This window comes from Grampus griseus (assembly GCF_964374135.1).
Source record: "Grampus griseus genome assembly, chromosome: 17".
Lineage (NCBI taxonomy): Eukaryota > Metazoa > Chordata > Mammalia > Artiodactyla > Delphinidae > Grampus > Grampus griseus.
This window is the reverse complement of record NC_139011.1, coordinates 57878421-57897029: the sequence shown is the minus strand read 5'-3', so window position 1 is coordinate 57897029 and position 18609 is coordinate 57878421. Positions and strand designations below refer to the sequence as shown.

General features: G+C 42.8%; 1 protein-coding gene across 1 annotated transcript in view; it reads right to left on the bottom strand.

Annotated features, from left to right (window-relative positions):
* Positions 1 to 626: 626 nt before the first annotated feature.
* Positions 627 to 18609, bottom strand: part of ZNF704 (zinc finger protein 704) — a 207001-nt gene continuing 189018 nt past the window's right edge. The window contains exons 6-9 of the mRNA XM_082675153.1: positions 11824 to 12091; positions 9565 to 9669; positions 1868 to 1965; positions 627 to 1158 (exon numbers count right to left, since the gene is read on the bottom strand). Coding sequence (XP_082531279.1) covers positions 1047 to 1158; positions 1868 to 1965; positions 9565 to 9669; positions 11824 to 12091 — 583 coding nt within the window. The 3' untranslated portion in view covers positions 627 to 1046. The remainder of the gene's footprint in view (positions 1159 to 1867; positions 1966 to 9564; positions 9670 to 11823; positions 12092 to 18609) is intronic.

Here is an 18609-nt window from a genome sequence, read left to right as displayed (position 1 = left end):
TTCTGAACACATAGGTACGTGGAGGCTGTGCTCTGCTGTGTGAATAAAGCACGCCTGCCGGGATGGTCTGGAGTTCTCTACCTTTTCTGAAAACAGTCAGCGGTGGCGTTTTGAGGGAAGGAAGGCCTGATGAGCCACTGACCTGGCAACAACTGTCAGATAAGCAGTGATGAAGAGATCCGAGCTGTGGTTGGCGTCGCATCCCTGAAGGAAGCTTTGAGGCTTACCCAGATGGCAATGCGTGCCAGGTCTTGAGTGCATTGTGGCCGGGAGAGAGTGGGCCAGGCCACCCCTCAGGGAAGGCTTCCGAGGAAGACTCCCAGACGTTTCCCAACAGTGACAGCGGGATGTCCTGAACTCAGCTGGGGCTGAAGTCTGCTGGTGATGTCCATTGTCAGTCTCTTTTCAAGCTTATGCCCTCCTGGGCCCTTCAAGCTAACGGCTCTACCGTGGTTCAGTTTGGGGCCATTCTTTAAAACAAAATAAACAAACAAAAAAGACATAGAAAAGATACCCAGAGTGCTGCCGTTTCCTGGCAACACATCGTGATGTGTACTGCTCCCAGAAGTCCGATGGAGAACAGGCAAAAGACTATTCACAATGAAAACAGGTATCGCTCTTTGTACAAATGCTACTGAATAACATGTAGCTTTTTTTTTTAAGTGTCAAAAAAAAAACACCAAAAAACCTCAGAAACGGCATTATCCAGAAAGGTTATCAAAATAGGCCTCCTTTCCAGGAAAAATGGGCTTGGTTGGTTCGACTGCTACAGAAGTCCATAGTTTTCAGAGCTAGACATACAGCAAAAAAAAAAAAAAAGTTGAATTTTTAAGGAAAAAAGTAGTTACAGCTGCTCTCGGCTGGGTTCTCAGCAAGAACAGTGAGGGTGGTGACCTTTTTTGTTTTTTGCTGTGATTTCACCAAGGTTCCCGGAAGTGCTTTCCCTGGGTTTCAAGTGTGTTTTATTCAGAAGGAAAAGCGCTTTCCAACACCCTCAGCACAAGTCAAGGGCAGGAGTGTCTGGGCAACGATCAGGGGCCTGTGCGTTAGTCAATGAACCGCTGGCAGGCCTTCTTCCAGCGGCAGGCCGTGCACCACATGTCACGGTTCTCCATGCCGTACACCTTCCGGCACTTCTTGCCCTCTCCCCGGGGCTTCCTGTAAGACAGGCCAGGAAACAGTATTCAGTGTGAGGGATTCAATGGGCATCCTTTGCGGGGCTGAAAATCCCTGGAAAAATCTAGAAAAAGTTAGGAAACATAGTAGGGGGTCTCTATAGGTTCGGCCGTTAACCTGTGTGGGATGTTTTCACAGCCACGACACCGAAATGTTAAAACTTGCTACTTTAGTACTTCCAGTACTCTTCAGCTTCTATCTGTCCATTTGTAGACATGTCCATTTGGGCATCTTCATAACACTGAATTAAATAAGTAATACAAGAAATACCAGTAGAGAGCATTATTCTTTCAAGTTTTTAAATATGTACTTTCAAATGCTCTCTTGCTTCTCAAATTTCTAGTCTTCTGGTTAAGGGAATCCTGGCGAGGACCTCCTTGATCTGGATTAAAAACTCTATTTTGTACTTCATTTCATACAGACGTTAATGCAACACGGCTTTAAAGAGACCCTGTAATCAGCATTACCTATTCTGCAAGAAAATTTACTGTAAACTGTGACCCCAGAAAAATAACAAATCTTTATCAAGAGTTAATAGATGGGGAAAACCATGGGAACAAAAGAAAGGGTGTTTCATCCATTTCAGGGGAATTTTATGAAGATTGTATCTCTGGTTTCTCTTTTCCTCGCTGTTTTATTTTTCAGTTAATTCCCTGGAGAGGAGGCATTGTGGGGTTTCAAGCAGTCATACCTTAGGCTGACCGTCCCTCTGGGTGGGGAGGACAAGACGGTGTGAGTGTGCTGTCTCTGCTCTCCTGTGCCCACTGGGTGACTGTGGGTTGGTGACACCTAGTAAGCACATGGAAAACAAAGTTAACGGGGCAGGCTCTCCTCACCATGCATTTCGTTAGCCTTTGCCACGTGGGCAGGGGTACCCAACCATCAGACACGGAGAGGCTGTGCTTCCTTCACAGAGACCACATGTTAAAATGGATGGGGTGATGCTCATGGTGGAATTTAAAGGCATCCCCCAACAGAAAAGACCCAGCAACAATGAATACTTTACAAATCTCATGACTTCACAACATCTCTGCATTCCCAGTTGCCTATTTTCACTTGAATATTTTAAACCTTAAAGCAAATTCCTATTCCAAGCCTCATCTGTCTCTCTTTTAAAGAAGAAAAGAAGTTAAGAGAGTTCTCTGAGATTATACAGCTAGTCAGTGGCAACACACAATGTGGATCTCCGCCTTCTGTTTATTCAGTTAGATCATTCACAGCCAGTAAATAAATGGCTTCTTGCATAAGACGTCCATATAGCAAACTCTGGGGTCTGAACAGGGATAATGGCAAGAAGCAAAGATCCCGAGCAAATCAAGAATGAATGTCAACCTTGTAGTACTTAGTGAGCATCCACTATGTGCCAGGGTCACTGACAACAGCTTTACTTTTACATCTACTCCACCTGATAAGTACTCACTGTTCCTATTTTATAGATGAGGAAACCAAGCACAGGGAGGTTAAATAACTTGCCCCAGGTCATGGAACTTGCAATGGCCAGGGCTGCAGTGAGCTCTCCCTGATGCCAGAGCATGTGTTTAACCCCCTTATGCCCCACCTCTCAGTCATAATGATGGGAGGGTCCCCTTTGTTCTCCATTCCTCTTGCATTTCTCACTTATTCTCTTTGTATCACGTGCTCACCTAGCACTAAATATCTTCCCAGCAAATGGGATTCTCAAAAGCTACACAAAACTAATTTTATAACAAAAGATAAATGATGTTTCAAGTAAATATACAATATTGCCATATACAAAAGAGCAAACATCTAATAAATTGATCAACTTAATCACTTAGAAGCCAACATGACCACAGAAATACCAGTACCAACCAACAGTCATGGGAACATTCCATAGAATTGATTTTCTCTAGTACAGGGACCAGTATTTTCTATTTTCTTTCAATGTAAAGGAATGTACATAAGTGTTATTTTCCTAGTCATTAATTAAAAAAAAATTAAACACGTAAGAAAAAAAAACCCTAACATTTTAAACCATTATTGCCATGAGTCTCATTTATTCTGTACCATTGGTCTTTGCTTTTTGCTAAAGTTAGGTGGATTGAGGGCCAGCAGAGGTGAGTGACATACATAATTTTTTAAAAACCAAAGCTTTGGAGTTCAGTGTCTGCATTTGATGTGGGTTCTTCCAGAAGCAGAATCCCCACCTCCCACTCGCATCCCCCATCCCATCGGGACCAGGATGCATATTAGCACAGTAGAGGGAGTGAACGCTTCAGAGTTTACTACCACTGTAGATGATCTAGAATATCCTCATATGACTTGTTTTTAAGTGCTCAGGACAATGAAAAAAATTTTTGTTCTAAAAATTATTGTAGAACTTGTAGAATCCCAAGAGTACCTCTTTATTCAGTCAGACAACTGGAAATGTTTAGGTGACACAACAGTGACACTGTTTCCATCAGCCAGGGATAACGTGGAAGGTTCTAAGGTTGCAGAATTGCCATATGTCAATTTTGTGTGGGGTGATATGAGATTATAAAATGCTCTTCATTCAACAAATATTTATTAAATACTTACTATGCCCCAGGCACTGTTCTAGATTGTGGGGATACAGCACTGAACAAGACAAAGTCTCTGCCCTCATGGAGTGTACATTCTAGTGGGGAGATAGACAATAACTACAAAAACAAGTAAGGGCATTTTAGTGATAAGTGCCTGAAGAAAATAAAATAGGCTACCAGGCCAAGCGTGATGGAAGGAGAGGACATATTTGTTCAGGGTGGTGAGGGAAGGCTTCTTGATCTACAGAGCACTCCGGGGAAAGGGGGCGGGCAAGGGCCAAGGCCTCCCAGGTGCAGAGTGCCAGTGGGGCCGGGAGACAATGCATGGGAGGCAGGAGGAAGGCGGGAGGACGGGAGGTGGTGGGTTCAGGTCATGTCTTGGAGCTGTGATGAGGAATTTGAAGGTGATTCTAAGTGCAAAGGAAGCCAGTGGAGCGTTTTAAGAAAGTGAGACATCTGGTTAACGCTTTACAAAGATCGTTCTGGCTCCTTGGAGAATGGGTTAGCAAGAGCCTGGACAGGAACCCCGAGGACCGCTTAAGAGCCTTTTGCACTGTTTCAGGAGAAAAACGTACTGGTGATTTAGATGAGAATGTGGTAGTGGTGGGGATAAGGGGCTGGATTTGTATCCTGTAGAGGCAGAGTCCGGGACTTGCTGATAGATGGGATATAGGACAGAAAATAAGAGGACAAATCTTTCGATGAATCAAGGATGCCTCCTAGGTCCTGGCCTGAGAGGCTGGAGGGATGAGGGTGCCACTTAACTGAAATTAGAAAACTGGTGACCTCATAGGTTTAGGGGAGGAATGAGGGGCAGGTTTGGACCCACTGCAGGAAGAACCCTTCTCTACCTTATTTCTGCTAACGGCTTTCTTAAGTCTGGAGTTGAGGGCACACGTGTTTCGTGTCTAGTCCTGTCTGATGGCAGCCCCTCCCGTTCTACAACAGACCTGGGTTTCTACAGGCTGCAGCATAGTGGAAGCCAGGACCCTGTTCACACACCAGCGTGCGGCTTAGTTCTGTGGGAGGATCAATATCCTCCGGCTATTGATCGGGAGCTTTCCTGGAGATTTTTTTTTTTTTTTTGCGGTACGCGGGCCTCTCACTGCTGTGGCCTCTCCCGTCGCGGAGCACAGGCTCCGGACGCGCAGGCTCAGCGGCCATGGCTCACGGGCCCAGCCGCTCCGCGGCAGGTGGCATGTTCCCGGAGCGGGGCACGAACCCACATCCCCTGCATCGGCAGGCGGACCCTCAACCACTGCGCCACCAGGGGAGCCCTCACTTCCACTTTATAGATGAGGAAATGGAGAAGTTAAGGAAGTTGCTGAGGCCACGCAAAAAGTAAATGGCGGACCCGGGATTTGAATATGGGCTGTCTGACACCAGCCGACCTTGGAACTTGGTTCTGAATGGTGTCAAAGCCCCGCTTTTTCTCTCTTCCATCCTGCCTCGTAACTGATGGCAGTATTGTGTGCCCTGGAATAAAGCCCTGGAAAACATGATTCGGCTCCTTCTCCCACTGGCCTCCACATTCCAGAGTTATTTGTTTTACATCTTAACCATTTTTAAGTTCTATTTGGGGACATGTTTTATAAAGCATATAATACACTTAGAGAGAGTGCTGTATGGTATTATTTCTAAATAACTAAAATGGGCTATATATGCCTGTAATTTGTCTCCTGATTAGGTGTGACCTCAGAAGAGTTTAAAGAATTCTAAATCATAGTCTGCAAAAATCGTGGCTAATTTTTCCCATATGTTGAGTATATTTGTGTTATATGAGTCAACCCCAGATAGGGAGAATCCACTTTCTCTGCCCCCGGTTTTACAGTAATGAGACATGTCACAGGTAACAACACTAGGAAGTACAACATAATGTCAGCCAGTGCCAGGCACTGTGTTCAATGATACAACGATACAAGGTGGTTGTCGTAGAGCTGAGTCAAGGGCATTGCTTGAAAGAGGTCCTGTGACCGGCTAGAGGTCACGGCTTGTAAATCCCAGTCAGGACTTGCCTCACACCAGAGCAGTAATACAGAGGTTGTGTCCTTCTGTAACTATGTTGGAGAAATTTCTTTTCTTTGTGATTTTCTATCTCCCAAATGGGAAAAAAAAAGAAAAAGAGCCCCTTGTCTTGGTTTTAATCTCTTCTAACATAATATTCTGAACCCTCCATCAAAGTGTTAATAAAAAACAAACCAGCTAAAGAGCTAACAATTAAGCACTACTATTTCAGGTCTGGAGACTGTCTTTCTGGCCTGAAGCCTCTTGGAATGGCCCTTGGATAGCAGGTTGATTAGCTCCTATTTGCTTGCATGGGGCCTATTATGGACTGGATTTTGTGTCCGCTCCACCCCCCTTCACATGTTGAAGCCCTAATTCTCAGTGTGGTTGTATTTGGAGATGGGGTCTCTAAGGAAGTAATTAAAGACAAATGAGGTCCAAAGGGTGGGACCCTGATCCAATAGGATTAGTGCCCTTAGAAGAAGAGACACCAAAGGGCTCTCTCTCTGTCTCCCTACCCCCCAAAAGAAAAGGCCATGTGAGGACATATCAAAAAGTTGGCCCCTGACAAGGCAGCAGGAGAGCCCTCACCAAGAACTGAATCAGCTAGCACACTGATCTGAGACTTTTGGCCTCCAGAATTGTGAGAAAATAAATGTGGGATGCTTAAGTCACCCAGTTTATTATGGTAGACTAACACACAAGGGCCAAGAGCTCTCAGCTTTCTGCCATGAAAAGAGAGGGAAAGAAATGGAGATAATTAGGGGTCATTGGGGGAAAACAGGTCAAAGAAAGCAGTAATTAACCATGGTCTTCTCCCTACCCCTAGGTCCATAGCCTTGGGCTAGAAAAGACTGAAACGTTCCATTGGTGAATATGCAGATCGACCTTCTGGGCTATACACCTCCGGGAAGAGGTCTTACCCAGGGAACTTATTAAAGCCCCAAATTCAGGAAGTCCAGTGTAGGCAAATGAATAAATAAAATTCTTCAAACCTTGGGATTTCGCAGAAGGAGATTATTTCTACTTTCTAGGAAGCATACAAAAGCATCCCCTCTTCAATACCAGGTCTCAAAGACATGGGAGAAAAGGAAACCTTAAATGGGGTTGACAACCTCAGAGTACTTGCTTTGGAGTACAACAAGAAATGTGTTCTTTAATGAGGATTTAATAAAATGGCAACTGCTCTGTTCTTCAGTTGGGATAAAGTTGAAGCCACCACGGATACTAGTACCTTATCATTTAAAACTTTTAGAGGTTCTGTCTGAAAATCCTATTACACGAATTTAGGAGGTGGGGATTCACATGTTCTCAGAGTCAGCCTGGTTCCCTGTCTTCTAGAGGCGAGACTAGCACCCCTGGAGAATTCAGGGATGGTTGCTGGCACCCAGCCAGTGGACATGTGACAGTCCTATGCCTGGGTGGTGTGGAGTTGTGAGATCCAGCTCCCTGTAGAAGGGGGCGGACAGCAAACAGCCAGTTTTTTTTTCTTTTAAAAAAAGCATTGATAGAGAGTAGGGCAACATGAAGAACATTTTTAGTAGTAAGCCTCCTTGTCTTCTTTCTAGAATTAAACAAAAGTCTTCGAAAATGGCAGCTCCCTCCATCCCCTTACCTTTATTTTTAGATAGCGATGGCAAGTTTAACTGCTGAAACAGTCTAAAACCAGATAGATTGGGAATTCTCTGGCGAAAGGATAAATTAGAAGCTCACATAGGATTTTAGTGGGATACCTAGTTAACTCAGTTACTCTATGTACTTTCTGTCAAAGCTCTAGTCCAGAACATCCCTGGTAACCAATCGATAGCAAAATGAGGGACTCTGTCCACAGTGTCCACAGAGAGAAGAGTTTTAAAATTTCACTGTTAAAAAAACCAACAAGAGGAGGTATCCTGGCTGGTATCCTACCGTGTAAGACATTTAGGAACTTTGGAGGACATGGAACTAGTGAAATGTCAGAGAGAGAAAAACAAACATCGTATATTAACACATATATGTGGAATCTAGAAAAATGGTAGAGATGAACCGGTTTACAAGGCAGAAATAGAGACACAGACGTAGAGAACAAATGTATGGACACCAAGGGGGGAAAGCAGGGGTGGTGGTGGGATGAACTGGGAGATTGGGACTGACATGTATACACTAATATGTATAAAATAGATAAGTAATGAGAACCTGCTGTATAGCACAGGGAACTCCACTTCACTGTACAGTAGAAACGAATACAACATTGTAAAGCAACTATACCCCAGTTTAAAAAAAAAACAACCACACAGCGTGATGTCACACTATACTTCAGAAGGAGATGATTTAATTAATAGAACAAAGGGGAAAATACTCCATTTGGGCTGGTCATAGAGGTAATTTGAAAGGAAGTCTGAACTGGGCTGTTCTGTCTACACACTATACTTGTTTTTAAACCAGACGAGCTTTAGGGAGATGCTCTTGAAAATTCTGCTCAAATCGAAGAAGGGAAGGAACAGAATTCAGAATAGCAGGTCTCTGTCATTCTGTGATTGTAGCTGCCTTGCTGGCTTAGAAGGGTTGTCTCAAATGTCATGTCCAGAGCCACTCTGGGTCTTTTTATGTCTATCCAAAAAAAAAAAAAAAAAAAAGTCGCCAAAAGGGCTGATTGCTTACCTCTGACACCCACCTTAGGGGATCACTGTTCCTGCCAGAAACAAAACTAATACCTACATGTCTAAGCTATTCTTTTTAAATGTTTACTAACAGGGCATTCATCGTATTCTTGCTTTTTGAGAACAACCAGCACTTCCACTCTTTGTGAAGGAGGCACCTTTCATAATTATTCCAGATCCATGATCCTGTTTAAAAATCCTATTCTAGGAGTCTTTTCTGGAAGCCACAAATTCTCCTTCAATTGCTGCCAGCAGGATGCTTTTTATTGTTGACTATTCCTCTAGGGAATTTAATAAATATTCATTGACAGAGCACAGCGTAATTGACTGAGCCACTTTCATTTTTATCAGCTCCACAGGAGGCCTTGGTATTTGCTGGAAACCTCTGGGAGTTGCCAGTGGTTGCAATAAGAAGCTTTTGTGAGGTCCATAGGGAGAGGGGTGGAGAGGAGAAAATAAGGTTAATGTCTATCATCATAAGCCACTTTCCTGAACCTTATCAGGAGTTATAAACCCCCTTGAGCATCAGCGGTATGGGGGTCTATGGATATTCTGTGATAAGCTATAAAAGACCCGATATCTTTTGAAATGAATAGTTAAGAATCAAGCACATTCATGCTGAGTTTTCAGACAGTAATCATTTACCATGTCAAATCAATTCTTATATACTACTTAAACCCGATGGCATATTTCAGCACTCATTTATTTGCAAATTACCCCTCAGCATGGGCTATTCAGGCTTTGGAAGAAAAAAAGTGATTTCAATTTCTACTATTTGAACTTGCAAAATGACATACCCACAAACAATTTCAAAGTCAAATCTTATAAAGTTACTCATAATGATAAATGCCATTTACGTATAGGATCTCTTTCTTTTATGTTCAGGGTCTGAGTTCAGCTATTAATTTTATAAAGCTTTTTGGAAACATACAAATACGCCACCCACACAAAATATCTTGATATATTTCCAACAAGTTGTTTATCAACAGATGAAACTGTCTTTTAGTTTCTAAAATTCCAGTCAAAACACCTTTTTACAAAGAAGTTGGGCCTGTCTGGACCACGAGACACCTCGCTGAGTTTACAAATATCATTTAAAAAAAAAAAAAAAGAATTCTTCTGGCATGCCAATTTTCATCTTTTTCTTGCATGTTTCTACAATTTGTTCTCTAAATATACGTTTGGCTTTGACCAGATTTCTGGCTTTTTGCTTTTTTACTTACTGGAATGCCTGTGAAGGTAACTGGAGGAGACTGCCAAGATATGCTGAAGCTGCTGCCATTGGGGGTGAACTTGGCCGATCCTGGAATGTTCACAGGGGGCGTGGCCTGTCAAATAGAAAACAGAGGAAGTTGTTATGAAAGAACATTTCACCTCAGAGTCTTAAGCTGTCATTTCCAAAGTAGGGCCTCAGAACTAATCTCAGCTATATTAATGACTAAATTACAACAGGAGGAAATTAAACACAGTCAAAGAGAGTAGCTAGAGATAAACTTTTTATCTATCTAAGCAATTGAAGGTATAAAAGGAGAGAGTTTTTGACTACTGATTTCTGAAAAGAAATTTGCTTATACATACATACACCTATTTTAGGACATCTGTGGTATACAATTCCTCACTATCAAGTTGGGGAGTCACTTTTTTATGCAGTGATGGTAGGTTGTAAATTACAACACTTTGGGAGGATAATTTGGCAATACAGATAAAAATTCTTAGCGTTCTGTATGTTAGCTATTCCACTTCTAGAATTTATCCTCAGGAAATGGATATAAGGATGTTCATTGCAGAACTATGTATTATATTTAACAAAACTGGAAACACATGTCCAATAATAGGGAAAAGGGTAGATATATCATGATATAGCCACGGAGCCATTAAAAATGATGTTGTTGAAGAATACGCATTGGCGTGGGAAAATGTTCATGGGATGTTAAGTGGGAAAAACAAAGCACAGTGAAAACAGTACTACAATAGATTCCATTTTTTTAAAAAAATGAGTATACATACACACATAGAATACTTTTGAAGGACATACCAAAAATATGAACCAAGGGGCTTTCTTGTTGTTGGGACTAAGGATGGATTTTCTTTCTTTGCTTATGTTTCTAATATTTTTATGCTGAGCATTTATAATATCTGTAAACAGAAAAATCCCAATACTGTGAATATATGGTTTGGGAAGGAATTTCTAGACCCCTTAGTGTGTGTTCCAACTCTCATTATATAGATAAGCAAAATAATTTAATTAAGTTGGTTCAAGCCCACGATTTCGGACCTAAATGCAACACTGACAAACAAGAACAAAGGAATGAATAATTCTTTTGACTGCCGTTAAGAAGAGTCAGGAATGAAAGTTATTGCATCAACTAATTTAATAAGTAGCTCTATTCTATTGCTCTTGAGTTGAAGTCTACGAAATAAATGGCTGAATTCTTCCTCTACTGCTTTAGTTTTTCTACTTTTATACATACAGCTGCTAGTGACAGTGGTTTTGTAACTGGCAATACATAGCTGTTCATGTTATAGCCTAAGATTCAATAATTACTCTTCTGGAAATCTAAGGAAAAAATAAAGCTACTGGCACAGAGGTATCCTCTGTAGATTTACTAATGACAATTAAAAAGCTGGATAGACTAAAAAGTAGATCCCTAACAAAAGAATGATTAAAACCATTTAATGTTTTTACTTAATTGAATTCGGTTATATATTCAGTTCTACGGAAAGTGTTTATAAAACAAGGGTGGGAGAACACAATTACAAATATGTACAGGAGATTTTTCTTCTAAAATGTTACATAAGGTGGTTGATAATTATGGGAAAATTTTTTTAAAAATCTGAGTGTATTGAAATCTTACTAAATCAACACTTAAAAGAGTTCATAATTGCTGGGGGAAAAGGAGCTTTAGCCGTGTCCTGTATTTGCAGGATTTGTCTCTAAGGTCTTCTGAGACTTTGGAGTGAAGGAGAATCCCCTAGAAGGTCTGTTAAACACAGACTGCTCAGCCCCACCCCTCCTTCTGGTCCCACAGGTCTGGGGCAAACCCAAGAAATATACATTTCTAACAAGTTTCCAGGTGATGCTGACACTGTTGATTTGGGGAACACTGACAACCAGAGCTCCAGTCTGAGAGAGTGAGTTACCAATTCAGAAGGGAGTGCACTAAGTCCCAGACTGGGGTGCAGGACGAAAGTGGCATTGTGTCAGCACTTTTCAATGCTCATCTTTTCACTTATTTTATTTTTTATTTAACAGGCACTTATATCATGTGCCAGGCTCCCTTCTGAGAGTTTTACAGTATTAAGGATTTTAATTCTCATAACAGCGTCTCAGGGATCAGATCTTCAATCAGTACTGCAAAGTCCAAGGACCTACAGGGTTTCATCTGTGCGAGATTCTGGCTTTAAAAGGAGAAAAAGAGTCAGAATGCTACTGCTTTTGGTCAGGAGTAAAGTGATTACTCTCACGGTCCCTTGCCAGTCACCTGGTAAGCGTGGTCGGTGTGCACGAGGTAGAGGGTGGTGGGAGCAGAGCGGCTCAAGGGTGTCATCAATTTTGTCTCAGTTTTGGCACAAGGAGTTTCTGTTCTGCTGGAATCTGGGATGGGGAAAGTAGGAGGCGAAGCCAGGGACTGGGAGGGCGAAACCGGGGCCAGGCTGCTCAGTCCGTCTGCCACCGAGTCTGTGTTGAGCTTGATCTCAGTGTAGTAAAAGTCTTCTTCTCCATCACTGTAGTCAGACTCCCCAACACGCCTAATGCAAAAGAGAGCAAAACAATCCTACTCACCCAAGCCATTTTCTTGCCTTGAAATCTGGCACATCACATGCTGGTCCTTCTGTCTGGAATGCTTTTCCTCTGTTCTGTCTGCCTGGCAAACTCTTACCTATCCTGCAACACTCAGCTGTCCACTTCCAGGGAAGCCTTCCTTAACTTCCTAAAGCAATTTATTCAATTAATCAACCAATCAATCAATCAATTATTCAACAACAATTCACTGAGAGCCTACTATGTCCTGGCTCTTTTTTTAGAGTCCCACTATTACAGTGAACAAAACATAAATAGACTCTGCCCTGATGGAACATCCAGTCTAGGGGGAGAGGCAGACAAGAAACCCATAATGGAACACATCAAAAAGAACAAAATACGTAGGAATAAACCTACCTAAAGAGGTAAAAGACCTGTACTCAAAAAACTGTATGACACTGATGAAAGAAATTGAAGACAACACAAACAGATGGAAAAATATACCGTGTTCTTGGATTGGAAGAATTAATATTGTTAAAATGACCACACTCTCCAAGGGCATCTACAGATTCAATGTAATCCCTGTCAAAATACCAATGGTATTTTTCACTGAACTAGAACAGATAATTTTAAAATTTGTATGAAAACACAGAAGATTCCAAATAGCTAAAACAATCTTCAGAAAGAACAGAGCTGGAAGAATCATGCTCCCTGACTTCAGTATAAAGCTATAGTAATCAAAATAGTATGGCACTGGCACAAAAGCAGACACATAGATCAATGGAAAAGAATAGAGAGCCCAGAAATAGACTCACACACTTGTGGTCAATTAACCTGCGACAAAGGAGGCAAGAATATACAATGGAGAAAAGGCAGTCTCTTCCATAAGTGGTGCTGGGAAAACTGGACAGCAACATGTAAAAGAATGAAATAAGAACACTCCCTAATACCATACACAAAAATAAACTAAAAATGGATTAAAGACCTAAATGTAAGACATGACACCATAAAACTGCTAGAGGAAAACATAGGCAGAACACTCTTTGACATAAATTGTAGCAATAATTTTCGGATCTGTCTCCAAGCAAAGGAAATATAAGTAAAAAATAAAGAAATGGGACCTAATTAAACTTGAAAACTTTTGCATAGCAAAGGAATCCACTGACAAAACAAAAAGACAACCTATTGAATGGGAGAAAATATTTGCAAGTGATATGACCGATAAGGGGTTACTATCCAAAATATATAAATAGCTCATTAACTCAACATTAAAAAAAAAACAACCCTATTAAAAAGTGGGCAGAAGATCTGAATAAATGTTTTTCCAAAGAGGACATGAAGATGGCCAACAGGCACATGAAAAGATGCTCAACATCACTAATCATCAGGGAAATGCAAATCAAAACCACAATGAGGTATCACCTTAAACCTGTCAGAATGACTATCATCAAAAAGAACAAAAATAACAAATGTTGGCAAGAATATGGAGAAAAGGGAACACTTGTACACTGTTGGTGGGAATGTAAATTGGTGTAGTCACTGTGGAAAATAGTATGGAGGTTTCTCCAAAAACTAAAAATAGAACTACCATATGACCCAGCAATTCCACTCCTGGGTATATATCTAAAAAAAAAAAAAACAAAACAGTAATTCAAAAAGATACATGCACCCCAATGTTCATAGCAGTATTATGTACAATTGCCAAGATATGGAAGCAACCTAAGTGTCCATCAACAGATGAAGGATATAGAAGATGTGAGATACACACACACACACACACACACACACACACACAATGGAATACTACTCAGGCATTAAGAAAGAATGAAGTTTTTGCCATTTGTAACAACATGAATGGACTTGGAGGGTATTACGCTAAGTGAAATAAGTCAGATTGAGAAAGACAAATACTGTATGATGTTACTTATATATGGAATCTAAAACACACAACAAACTAGTGAATATAACAGAAAAGAAGCAGACTCACAGATATAGAGAACAAACCAGTAGTTATCAGTGGGGAGAGGGGAAGGAGGAGGGGCAGTATATGGGTAGAGGATTAAGAGGTACAAACTATTATGTATAAAATAAGCTACAAGGATATATTACTGTACAATACAGGGAATATAGTCAATATTTTGTAACAACTATAAATGGAGTATAACCTTAAAAAATTGTGAATTACCAGAATGTACATCTGTAACTTATAAAATATTGTACATCGACTATAACTCATAAAAAAAGTAAACCCATAAGGAAATAGACATTTAATACATCAGGTAGTGATACATCCCAGAAAGAAAAATTAAGCAGCATTAAGAGTGTCCTTAATCAGCTTAAATGACGGGGGCATTATTTTAAATAGTGTGTTCAGAGGAAGACTCTCCGAGGAGGTAATATTTAAGCAGACGTCTATATGAGGTGAGGCAGAAACCCATGTGGGAACCATGTGGGAAGAATGCACAGAGTCCTGGGGTGGGCTGTCCTGGCACTTTCCAAGAAGGGCAGAGAGGCAGGCGGCTGGTGCTCGGGGCACCAGGCAGAGAGTAAGGAGAGAAGCGTGGCAAGGAAGGCAGAGGCAAGATCGCACAGGGCCTTGTAGCCCTGGGGAAAGACGGGATTTTGTCCTGAATGTGATGGAAGCTTCCAGGGATTTTGAGGACTCTGAGTTACTTTTTATTATTTTTTTATTTTTTAAAATTGAAGTATAGTTAATTCACAATGTTGTGTTAGTTTCAGGTGTACAGCAAAGTAATTACATACATATATTTTTATTATATATATATATATATATATATATATATATAAAGCATATATATATTCTTTTTCAGACTCTTTTCCATTATAGGTTATTACAAGAGATTGAGCATAGTTCCCTGTGCTATACAGTAAGTCCTTGTTGTTTATCTGTTTTATATACAGTACTGTGTATTTGTTAATCCTAAGCTCCTAACTTATCTCTCCCCAGTTCACCCCCTCTCATGCTATGCCCTGTGGTAGCCATAAGTTTGTTTTCTAATGCCATCTAATGCCATTTGTAGCAACATGGATGGACCTACAGATTTTCATATTAAGTGAAGTAAGATAGACAAAGACAAATATCATATGCTACCACTTATATATGGAATCTAAAAAAATGATACCAATGAACTTATTTACAAAACAGAAATAGACTCATAAGTTACTTTTTTTTTTTTTTTTTTTTTTGCGGTATGCGGGCCTCTCACTGTTGTGGCCTCTCCCGTTGCAGAGCACAGGCTCCGGACGCGCAGGCTCAGCGGCCATGGCTCACGGGCCCAGCCGCTCCGCGGCATGTGGGATCTTCCCGGACCGGGGCACGAACCCGTGTCCCCTGCATCGGCAGGTGGACTCTCAACCACTGCGCCACCAGGGAAGCCCTCATAAGTTACTTTTTAAAAGGATCACTCTGGCAATTGTCTGGAGAGAGAATAGAGGAGAGGAGGGCAAGAGGGGTGGGAGGCCAGCCAGCAGACTGTGGAGCAGTTGACAGTGGCCGGGCGAGAGGTGGGAGGTGGAAGTGACCTGAGCTCTCAAATCGGGGAAGTATTTTGCACGTTAGGTGTTAGGATTTAATTCCGAACTGTTAGATCCTCTGAGCTCCCTGTGAGGTGCGTTCAGTTTATTTAATTCACTTTATGTAATGACTTGGTACATTTCTGCAATTTTTTTTTAAACCCCTGTCGCCTCCCTAAGACTGATTCTCTAGGGCTATGTCTTGTTCATCTTTGTGTCACACTACACATATATCAGCGCATCTGGCCTACAGTAGGTGCCTATTAAATGTTGAATGAATGAACGAAGGAAGCTGATGTTATAGCACAGTGATTCCCAGCATGAATTCTGGAGTCGGATCTCCTGGGTTCAAATCCTGACAGCTTCTAGCTGTGTGTGTGATTTTGGCAGCCTGCACCCTTATATAAAATGACATACCGGTCCGGGAGGATCCCACATGCCGCAGAGCGGCTGGACCCGTGAGCCATGGCCGCTGAGCCTGCGCGTCCGGAGGCTGTGCTCCGCAACGGGAGAGGCCGCAATAGTGAGAGGCCCGCGTACAGCAAACAAACAAACAAACAAACAACAACAAAAAAAATGACATAGCACAGCTGGCCCACCATATCTGTGGGTTCCGCAGCTGCAGGTATGGAGGCCTACTGCATACATGCTTAGAAGTGTACCGCACACATAATAAGCACTGAGTGCGTATTAAATAAAAATAAGGCTGATGTTAAAAGGCCTCAATGTTGTGACTTCCCTGGTGGTGCAGTGGTTAAGAATCCGCCTGCCAACGCAGGGGACGCAGGTTCAGTCCCTGGTCCAGGAAGATCCCACATGCCGTGGAGCAACTAAGCCCGTGAGCCACAACTACTGAGCCTGCATGCCACAGCTACTGGAGCCCGCGCGCCTAGAGCCCGTGCTCTGTAACAAGAGAAGCCACCGCAATGAGAAGCCTGCGCACCGCAATGAAGAGTAGCCCCCCGCTCGCTGCAACTAGAGAAAGACCACAGGCAGCAACGAAGACCCAAGGCAGCCAAAAATTAATAAATTTATATGTACAAAAAAAAGCCTCAATGTTTACTATCACCAGGAAAAATATCTTCTAGTACTTCCGCAGTTTTTCTCCCGGAGACATGGAAAATTGTACTTTTCCACAGAAAGCTTTGCATAAAATAACTGTCGAGTAAATAATAACATTCATTGGATTTATGAATTTCTAGGGAAATGGTGCACATCTGGCCACTTGGTTTTATGGGATAGCCTCTGCACATCTCCCTTCCCTGGGGCATCCCCAAATTTCATGACCACATCCAGCAGGCGCAGGACACTGACTCGGAATAAACTTTTTTCCCACTTACAATCCCTGTATAGAACTTAAAACACAAGTCTCCCCTTCTCCTCGGCCTTTCGGTTTAGCCACATCGGGGGCTTCTCCCAGCCTCGTTCCGTTTCCCCTGAGATCTCAGGCGGAGGCGTCTAGGGAGGTGTCTGCACTGTACCAGGTCAGGCTGGGCTTGGCTTTCCTACAAGCAGAGCACGGAAGACCCCAGAGAGTGGGCTGAAGAATGTGCGCCTGTTCTATTCCTGTCCCCACTTCCTCTCCAGTAAAGGGCAGGCCGAGTTGCTACTGGCTGCCTGAGTGCCACCTAATAGACACACAGGCCTGGGGGAAACTGTGTGTCCTACACGGGGATAAATCAGGACCAGCCCCTGGTGTATAAGAATGGAGTGAGACTTAAGAGAAAAACAGTGTACTTTTTATACTGACATGGTGTGCACTGCAGCTACATCAGATGCAAGACACATATTTGGGGGTTCTGGAATGCCCCCTTCTTCCCCTAGGTCCCACAGCCAACACTCATTAAAAATGCCCCATCCTCCTACAGTCACATCATGGAGGACATGGGTTAAGGCAAAGGCGGTCCCCTTCTGAACCCCACCCAGGTCCATGAGAGCTTCATACACAGACAGAGCAGCCTTGGAGTCCTGCTAACGCAGGCCCATTCCTGGGCGATGGCTGGCAGGGATGTGAATCCTAATTCACCAAGGCGATGTGAAGCACACAGAGTAAAAAGGGAATCCCAGGGCAGTGAATACAGCAGCTGCACGCTGAATTTCACCCACCACGAGAGCACCCCAGAAGCTCAAAGGAAAATCCTGTGATGCCGTTTATAGTCTATAAATACATATATGTGGCATGTGTTTCTGTGTAGTGCTGAATAGGATTCGAATCGTTGGGCAGAGAGACCTTAAAACAAACACCCCAAGTCCTGATTATAGCTTCCAGAAGCCCTTCCTAAACCTTTAAAGAACTCTGAGCTATTTACTCTGTGAGCTGTGCTGACAGTGAGGTTTGAGGGGAGAAGCTGCAGGATCTCCTTCTCCGAAGCCTTTAGGAATAGGAGGGCATTCTGCCCCGCAGTGTTTCAGTGTGGTGTTTCCTGGAGGATGAAGTGGACCCTCAGGCTAGCGGAGCAGACTCCCTGCTTTGCTGGGCCGCACCCACGGCGCTTGGTGACTTTCCACGTGCTGTGCCCTGGAAGGGTCTGGCTGTGTCTCCAGCATCCCAAGCCTACAGGTTAGGGAGATAGATCTCTGCTTCTCTCCAGTCACTGAAGGGGCCGAGCCACACCAATCAGCAAAATCACCTTAGAACCAGTTCTTGTTTTCTTTTTCTACCACTTTTTTTTTTTTTGCGGTACGCGGGCCTCTCACTGTTGTGGCGTCTCCCGCTGCGGAACACAGGCTCCGGACGCGCAGGCTCAGCGGCCATGGCTCATGGGCCCAGCCGCTCCACGGCATGTGGGATCTTCCCGGGTCGGGGCACGAACCCGTGTCCCCTGCATCGGCAGGTGGACTCTCAACCACTGCGCCACCAGGGAAGCCCTCTACCACTTTTTTTAATGGATGATGCATTCCCTAAATTTATCCCTTGCTGGGCAAAGCGACTGTAGTGTTGATTTCTCAACACTCATCTTTTTGAAAGGGCTCCTCTGTGTCCAAGCATTTT